Here is a 9,708-nt window from a genome sequence, read left to right on the forward strand (position 1 = left end):
CCTATTAGCTAAATGAAAGCCACATATCACATTAGCATAATGTATTGACCACATATCTATCAAGTCAGTATCATGTCTTCGGAGTTACATTAGCCAATAAACAAACTATAACATGTCTTCAAATGCAAATTAGAAAAAGAAGAGGTGGTCATTATCCTATATAACAAGATGTAGTGTGACCTAACCCACTTCACATGCTTTTCTAGCACAATAGAGATACAAACACAGAGAGACTTCGGCAAGATCTCGAGAGAATCTAGTTTTTGTTTCCTTTTCCAAGTAGAAGGAACCATCAACTGGAACGAAGCAAAACCGAGTTCTATTGTAATTTTTCCACTTTCCAACAGAAAGCAACTGAGAGTATTCACATGCAATTAGATACAGCCAGGTTTCGGTTTCATCAGGATGGACACGACCATAAATAATATGATGTCACTGTATTTGTTTGTAGAACAAGACGTAAGCCCGGTCATGCAAGACTTTGTTTGGAGTGACGGCCGTGACAGATGCATCATCGTAGTGAAGCCAGCGACCACTGGAACACTTTGCGTTGGCAGTGTAATGACCCTCTGAGGGTCCTTGGCCATGGTGCGTGATGGTGGCTACAAGCTCATATCTCCGGCTCTGCAAACAGAATCTCTGGAGAATGAGGACAATTCAAGGTTTCCATGACATTCTCCTGGGCACATCAGCTCCCCCAATGAGAAAGGAAACCAGAGGTAAATGTATCATGAATCGATTAGAAATTTTAGAAAGTAAGATCTGAAAGTCTCCTTTTTAAGGAGCTAAGATGGTTAAAAAGACATTCACTTTTGTTTCTCAGGAATATCAAGAGTTCATGCAGAGGAAACTGACCTCTGAAGATGGTGAGACTATGAGTTCATGGACGAGAACCAGCTCAAGTGGGAAATGGACAGGTTTATGCAGTTTTGTGCTTCCTTCGCTTCCATAGCTAAACCGCATCAGGTGCAGTATCATTACCTTGGACAGTTTTTGTAACTTCACCGATTTGCTGGCACTGACTAACCCAGCCTGCAAAAGAGAAGATTCGATGATCTGTCAAAACCAGGGAGCACAATGAGACTTCCAAGGCAAAGAAAGATAAAGCCCACTTAGTTATCGCTATCAATGAGTTAACAAGTTTACAAAGGCAAGAGAAAAAAAATATATTAAATTTGGCAAGTGCAAACATGATGAATTTAATGTATTCTAATTGAAAGAATAATGATTCTTGTTTTTGACTACATGCAATTAACACGTTGGCCATCTTTTACAAGATGAGATCCGTTAAAGGTAGTTCACACATTTAGCTAAAGCTTGATATTGGCATTAGCTTTACATGTAAGTTTGTATACAGTATACTTATAAAGCTTAATAACTGCTTAGACTGCTATATGAGGATTATTTAAGAAGTGATCATGAAGCATCAAATGATCAATAAAATTGTCCAAATCAGCATGTCAGCTTGCTGTTACCTGCCAAACAAAACAAGGTACAACTTTGTGGACTTACATTTATGCACGGACTAAGGAATCATGAAAGTTCATTAAAAGTGTAAGGAGAAGGTTACAAACTCAGAATACACCTCGTATATAATATTCTATGAACTTTGGAAACTTAAGAACACCCACCCGGCCACCCCTCTAGGACTTTTTTCTTTCAAACAATTTTAGATAATTTTGCGATACAATAGTAATACTTGGAGTTGAGTTTAAGTAGTTAAACTGATTTTATCAGAATGGTACCAGAATTGTACTAATTCATGATGAAGACACTTGCAGTGTGTAAAGTTGTATTCATTCTACATTTAATGCTATCCATCGATTAACTAGATCAATTTTGTTCCCAAAATAAGAAAAATTAAGCTATAAACTTTAGATAAAAGTTGTCCAATGCTTTCATGGATATGATAAGAGACTTTAAACCCAAAAGTGACATCACTTGAACCCAATTAAATGTAAATAGGAAGATAGCATATATGGCACTGCATGGTTGAGAAATTGCATATAGAGATATCACACTGTAATATATATATATCCTTCTAAATTACTGGAATTTAGTATCAATGTAAAGCAAAAGATTCTCTTTACTTAAGAGGGGTAAGATTGAATACATTGACAGGAGCCTCTTACACTAGGCAACCTTTTATATATATACATATATCCCTCTAAGTTTTAGACTATATGTACCCCTCTAGTCATCACTCATTCTATCCATGTTATCCATGGTTAATGACGATTATAAATAAGTAAATGAGAATGCCTTCATTGCCATTCTCCTCATAAAACTGACCTTAACTTTCATTCCCAATTAGGATATCAAACTTGAAAGACTAGGTTAACTTTTTTTAAAAGGTTTTTTTACAGAAATTAAGATAGAAAAGTGTTAAATACTAAAATGCAGAGTTCAAAGCTCCAATTTACCTTTAATGCAGTAACTTCTGAGAAATTGTTGTTTTATAACTAGAAAATTTTGTGCATCTCATTGACCTCACATGATGACTAATATCAATTTTAGCCAAACAAAAACCCTTAAGGATTCTGAAAATCAGTTCCATTTTCTCTGAGTTATGATTAGCAATCTTATTAAAATATTTAGAAAGCATAAAAAATGTATAAAAACCACATTGCTTATTAAGCAGACATGAATTCCTATGACCTCCTGGGGTTAACTTAATATTATCAAACGTGATGTCCTTCAGCATTACCCAAGCCTAGGATGATTGTAGAACTAAATGCACGTATTAAATATATGGTTCTCTTGATTAGTGCTTTAAGAAGTTGGCACAAAGCCATACTATAATAAAAAAGTCGATACCTTGCCAGCTGATGTCCTGTATCCTTCAAGAGTTTCAGGAGCAGCAAACAAATGCAGTGCATCTTCAATAGTATTAACAGACTCGGGAAAAATGTCAAGGTGAAGCAAGAGGAAAGGCTGAACTGTTGCTGAAGCCTTGTTTCCTGAACCACAAGTTGTAAATCAACCAAATAGATGGCAACAATAACGGCCTCCAATTCATAGAAATACTACAAAGAACTCTAATCTGATGTTTAAACAATTAAGGAAATTGGTGGTCAAGTATCAATGAGCTGTGAAAAGAAATCAACACATTCTATAGTCAAAGAAGCCAAAATATCAGACATCTGCAGTCTAACAAAGGAGTGTCGTTAAATGATTGCACTTCAATGAATATAGTAATTTCTCATTTCTTTTGCCTAACTTAACTTTTACCAATCCATCTTCTAATGCCTTCAAATAATTTACTTCTAGTCCAACATTTGAAGACAAGACTCAAGTTGGTACCAGCAAGGTCCTAATCCAGTACAAACTACAGAAGCCATCATTACAAAAGAAAGGCTCCCCTGCATGCATCAGTTGATAACTTAAAAAACTTAAAACATACAATATGTCAACATGATATTGGCAATTTTAATGATAACAAAAAGCAATAACAGGGTTACACTGTTAAAAACAAAAAGAAACATGTAACTGATTTTTTATTAGTTTACCAAGGTGTTTAGTGATTCTATGAGGATCATAGCATATAAAGGTATGTGATAATTGCCTGGAAAGGAGATCACTTAATAACTAATATTACCAAATGACTTGGAGTTCCTTCTTGTTTGAGAAGATTCTGATGAAATATACATAGCACACCTCTATATCATCAAGAAGACAATCATAGAAAAGTAGACAAAGAGGAAACACCTACAATGCTTATGATAGCAAGGTGCTGTAAAGAATCTACACAAAATACTACCAGTACAACTTTTAAAAGATACAGCTACTTAACAAGTGATGAGAATAAATGCAGAACTTCAGAAAATCTTGGAGCAACATGTATAACAGTGTCCAATAAATATTAAAGATGTAACTCACCTCTTGCTTTTACAACACTCCTCAGTTGGCCCCCAAAAATTGCACTAAGCCGAGATGGAAAAAAGCTCTGTGTTCTCGTGAAAGCAGACCTGTTCTTTGGTCCAACTGTTTCCCAGCCATCATCTTCAGAAGAAGAAATGAGAGGGACTTCACCTCCATCTGTACTTGCAAAAATACCATCAAGCTTCAACAATTCATCATGCATTTGATCCATGATAAAACTTAAGAACTCTTGGGCATCTTCTTGTCTGCAGAAGATATGATTTTGAATGGTACTTATTAGTAGAGAATTATTATTTATTTATTTTTACAATTAGTAGAGAATTATTAGTAGAGAAGCTAGTAAAGCACATCATTGAGGTCACTGTTCCATAAATTTAAATTATCCATATTTCACAATATTGGTCGGGCCTGAAGATTAGGCACCAAAAGTAAATATTAAAAGTATCTGCCAGAACTGTCCTTTTTCTCCACACCACACCTTCACAGCTTGTTATCACACATTAAGTAGACAATTTAAGCTACATAGAGAGTAAGATGGATTAAATCGTAAACCCTGTGCACAATATGACCGATTTAGTTTTCCCATTAACAGTGTTCCCAGAATAGTGTAGATAAATCTCAAAGAATTATGTTGCAGCCAGATTGGTCATTTTCATGCTATATTAACATTTTTATATGTTAAATATAAATTTTATAAGCACTGCTACAAATTTCAGGAAGTCTGCAACTATCGCACCATCAAAAGATATTTATAATATAATCGGGGTTATAACTTGAAGTCCTCTCTAAGATGACTTCCAGTATTCCCTCACTCTCAATAAATGCTACCAGTACGATCTCCTTCAATTTTAATCTGCTCTACCACCAAGGATAAGCACTTCCTAGTTTAAGGACTCGAAGATGAAACAGTTAAACATCACATTGCTTATGCTAAAATAATCAACTGTAGAAATCAACAGACAAGTAGGACTAGTTTCTTAAACAAGGATTGCCAACAGGTTTCCTTGTCTTGATTCATTTTCTCACTTATTCAAGGCAAAAGATGACTCAGACTTCTGACAACAACCTATTTCTACTGGAGCACCATGTGGTTGACAGCGACAGAGATGCTGGTTTCTCCAAGTGACAGATATGGGCATCAGATAAGGTAAATTTGGTAAATCCAGATACTGCAAAAGGTATACACACTCTAAAGCATCTACTTATGATCATCAAATAACCACTAAGACAGTACATCAATGGGAACTTTTGAGCTTTGATAATCATCAAGAACATGCTGAAAGGTGATGGATAGAAAATGAGCAATTAAATAAAAGCAGATAAAGAGATACTATTGTGTCTATAATGCTTCCTTATTTTTTATAAGAGTATGTACTATGTAGCATGGCAATAGATGTGCAATGTACATATATTTTCTGTTCTCCTATATTCATTTGGCAATGTAAGGCTTGTCTGATGCAAGTATAGTGGAAAATCTTTTGATCCCTATCATCAAGTATCAATCATGCAAATATGCATATTAGCACTAACAAGTTGATACACCTCCAAGATGTCATAAGAGTTCAGATTATTAAAACTGATAAAAACCATAAAACACAAATCTATGAGATGTGAAGAAAAGGGCATCAATTCATGAATATGATTATCTGTGATCAACAAATCAACATTGATGAGGCCCAAAACCCATATCATAGATTTCCTAGGATCTGCCAATCATAAACCTTCCGTAGATAAACACCCACAAATTTAAAGCAATAGGGTATATCATAAAAAAATATAATACTGATATACTTGCATTCTAGAATTTTGTAGATTGCAAAGTGTTTGTCACTGTTCTTATATTTCTTTATCTATATTCTTTATCAATTTGATATTACAACCTTTTTCAAATAATCTCTGATCCAGCCAATCCTGCTTATCTAATGCCAAATTCATGACCATTTCCATACTTATCTTGCAAACATTGCCATGAATTACTATTCTCTAAGCAAAAACAAGCTCCACAAATAATCGAGATACACAAGAAACATTCCCTTGCTCAAGACTATTTTCCAACTCAGGTAGATTATAGCATCTTGGTGCCTAATTAACTAGAATGTGGAATGCAAGCCCATGGTATAGGTGCAGCGACAGGGTACTCCACTTTGTTTGATTCAAGATACATATGGATCAAGACAAGTTGGTCCTTCATTTTCAAACATGATAAGCATTAAACCACTTATTTAAACTGCTTACTACATAAAGATATTGAGATCAAACCAAGTCATACTGGAACATATAATTCTGTTAAAAACAGCAGTGGTAGAAGACCTGAAAGTATTAGTTCAATACTAGTTGTTGCTTATTACTTTGTTGTTTCAAGCCTCTTGAATGAATTTTGGAATAGGAATGTCCTATATGGATTATACTTGTTATTAGCTGATTTCTATCAAACTGGATGTTACTCAAAATTTCTAATTTTTGTGAACCAAATTTCCTATCGCAAGCATTGGCAACACAAGGGTATAGTGAACCAGAACATGGAGCTCAAGGTCCCAAGGGTGTGCAGTGATCCTCGCAACTATGCATGATGGCAGAGCTGCACCTCAGGTTATTGTCTAGTAAACTGATCACGTTAATATGCAACCTTAGCTTTTATCGAATGCACATTGGAACTATTGGAGCGAGAGTGCAAGGAAACTGCTCCAACTTCAAAAGGTTCAAGCTGCAGATATCATTTGGTATGTATATCTCAAGACAGTGGGTGACTATGGTTGAATTCATATTCCATTCAACAACTTCACCAAGAATCAATTGAACCATAGTGCCTCTTTAAGATTCAGTTAACCAAGCTTATTATTTCACATATTTGTCACTGAGATGAAAAATAACAAGCATGAGAGAACAGATGCTATCCACATCAAAGATAATAGAGTAAATGGTTTTCGTCCTTCAAAATTGAGATGCAGGGTTCTGCATATATATGTACTTCAATCCAGAACAATTATAGGTCATCCATGCAATAGAAATCAAGCAACAGAACATGGACTGTACACACCTTGGCCTGCTTGATATTCCAATTGGCAGGTCTGGAGTAAACCTTTTTAGAACAGCATCAAACATAATTGGACTGAAAGATTTCCCACTCTCAAAGGTCACCTTTACGTTACTCTTTGCACTTAAAACATCGGGCATGTCAAATTCGGATATAAATTTGATAAATGTATGCAAGGTTGGGTAGCCAATCTAAAATTGAAACAAATACTCACTGTAAAGGTCAGAAAGAGAGAACAACAAAGGAAACAAGAAAAAAAAAAGAAAGTGTTCCATATGATCAAAACCTCTGGAATACTTTGAGATCTCAGATCCTGCAAAAGCTGTACGAACAGTGAACATGAGAGTAGTGCCTGCAATGTTGCATTCAAGAAGCATAGGTTTCCTGAATTTATTAAGCCTCTTGGGAGTATGCTTTTAACATTTGGTGCTTTATCAGCCAATGCTTTTGGAATGTCCACTACAGGAGACTCAATGGCTGAAGAATCAACAGAAATACTGTTGGCTTTTGATGCTTGAACCCATCCTTCTTGGACCTTTGGGCTTGCAGACAATTCTGCACCAGCAACTCCCTTTTCAGTTATATGGGGAGAAACTAAACCTAAAGTATCCTTCCGTTTCTCCATGAGTTCATCATCCTGGCACGAGTTGATGGCCTCTCCATTTGCTTTACTTGTTTGTAACCAATTATTAATTTTTCCCGGTTCATTTTTGCATGCCAGATCTGCAATCACATTTGACACTTGAATGCTGTTGGATCTTGCAGATGAATTATGTTCTTTTGATTCAGAGGCAAAGTCCACCGATCCAAAATGTCGTCCTGCCTTTTCGAAAGAACACATACACGCTGCAGATTGTCTCTGAAACAACCTAGTTTCTTCTTCAGTGAATGACCCAAATATCAAGACCTGCTTAAAGAAATGCATACAATTATATAATCAACAAAAGATCAGAATTCAAACACAATCATGACAAAACCTTTAAAAGTTATAATTTCATGAAGAAAAATCTTTCTGGCTGACAATGAAGATTTTTAATCAATAAAAAAAGCAAGGTAAATGATCTCTTGTCACAAAGTGATATGACTAGTAACAACATTAGCAGAATTGTTTAGGCAAGAATACATATTGGTGCAAAAACCACATTAGATTAACAAATTAAGGAAATTTGGGTGCACAATACACCGCAACTATTAACATGTACTAAAGATTGGGTGCCCAAATCAGAGCTTAATGTAGCCCTCCTAAGGGCTGCCAGCTGTATAAGGCAGCCTAATATAGCATCACCTGAGGTTAGGCTGTCGTTGAGCCCTTTCATGTTGATGACATCAAAATTTAGCAGCATTTATTGTCTAATTTGGTAAGGATGGCTGCTACACTAATATGGTAAGCTTGACAGATGATTTTCAACACTACCAATGGCCCGTTAATCGGATAGGAGAATGCACAGAAATTCCAAAAGAAGGAAGGAATATTTGGACTACTAGCATTGCATTTAGGATTGTCTGAATTGAAGGAGACATACCAACTCAAGTCAAAGAAGGACAACATTCAATCCCAGGATTAAGACCTTCTAACTTGATCACTCTTCCATATTCTCTAAATTGTCTAAATTGGTATAACGATCATCTACATTGTTATAGCAAACTAGATCCTTCCATAACCAAACTTGTATCCACAGAAATTTATTCAAGTACCAACTTATGCCAGTACTAGGCATCCAAATACAAAATTTAGTGTGTCAGGGATCTCCCAAGAGATGAGCTCCAACTGGTACTGAATGCAAATAAATGGCTAAACAACATTGGTGCTTGGCATGGACTAGTAAGCTACAGAAACCTGATGGGTTTACACTGCTACAAAGACACTTGTGAGTTGTGACAACATGTAGATTCCTTTTTCTTGTTTAACAATGACAGGGGAAAGAAGAACTGGAAAGAGAGAGGGAAAAGAAAGTGCAAAGGCTACAAAGGTTCGAACAATACCACATGAATGGAATTATAAATTTGCAGGCATCAGAATTGTCAATCCCATGTACTACTTGTGGTGTTAGAAAGAAAAGCAAGAACCTTATATGTATTAAAAAAAGAGATGACACAAGTACAATTGAAACAGTAATTTCACAAGTAAATTTTTTTCCAAATTACACAAGTTCAATTTCCGACAATACACATGATGTGGTGTTTCAGACATGAAGATTTGGTAGCAACGAGACTTGTTTTCAAGGCATTAGTCACCCCAGTAGCTGCACACAAATGGATGCCCAATTTGCTACCTGATATTATACTGGCTAATTTGTAGACCCAAACATTATTACGTGGGAACCGACCTAATCAAGATCCTAACTTTCGGAAGTTCTGAAAATGCAAATTCCAGAAATCAATACCCCAAAAAGGGTTCTCATACAAACAAATTGAATATGACTCGAAGATTCCGAAATTGCAAAAGGAATCACCTTCTGGTCACTCATCTTGCTCGCCAAGCCGAAGAACCACCTCGGAATGATCGAACGGTCTCAAAAAAAGCCTCCTTTCTCCGGTAGTCGAAGCAAGAAGCGAGCCGTATTAAAGAAGAAGGCGAACTTAGGGCTGGAAACCCGGCCGAGAGGAAGACACCACGGGAAACGCCGAGCGAAGACATGAAAGGAGAGAGACGATGCGAGGGCGAAATAAAGAAAGCGGGAATAGCATTTGAGGAGGGATCCAACCTCTCTCCGGGTCACCTGCACTAGCTCGCCACCGCCGGAGCGGAGCATTCGGCCTAGGGAGTTGCGCTAGGCTTGAAGGGTAAGAAG

General features: G+C 36.4%; 1 protein-coding gene across 3 annotated transcripts; it reads right to left on the minus strand.

Annotated features, from left to right (window-relative positions):
- Positions 1–297: 297 nt before the first annotated feature.
- LOC103993404 (ubiquitin carboxyl-terminal hydrolase 24) lies at positions 298–9,708 on the minus strand. Of its 3 annotated transcripts, none has more exons than XM_009413463.3 (7): positions 9,370–9,708; positions 7,203–7,823; positions 6,920–7,107; positions 3,880–4,127; positions 2,818–2,960; positions 856–1,032; positions 298–624 (listed from the first exon to the last, which is right to left on the minus strand). In XM_009413463.3, exons 1-7 carry the CDS (start codon positions 9,382–9,384, stop codon positions 433–435), a joined length of 1,584 nt encoding a protein of 527 aa, XP_009411738.2. In that variant the 5' UTR covers positions 9,385–9,708; the 3' UTR covers positions 298–432. The 3 variants fall into 3 exon arrangements, with proteins under 3 accessions (XP_009411738.2, XP_064934655.1, XP_018685236.2); XM_018829691.2 differs by having other exon boundaries at positions 471–679; positions 9,370–9,535; XM_065078583.1 differs by lacking the exon at positions 9,370–9,708 and having other exon boundaries at positions 7,203–7,841.

The sequence above is a fragment of the Musa acuminata genome, chromosome BXJ1-8, assembly GCF_036884655.1.
Source record: "Musa acuminata AAA Group cultivar baxijiao chromosome BXJ1-8, Cavendish_Baxijiao_AAA, whole genome shotgun sequence".
Classification (NCBI taxonomy): Eukaryota; Viridiplantae; Streptophyta; class Magnoliopsida; order Zingiberales; family Musaceae; genus Musa; species Musa acuminata.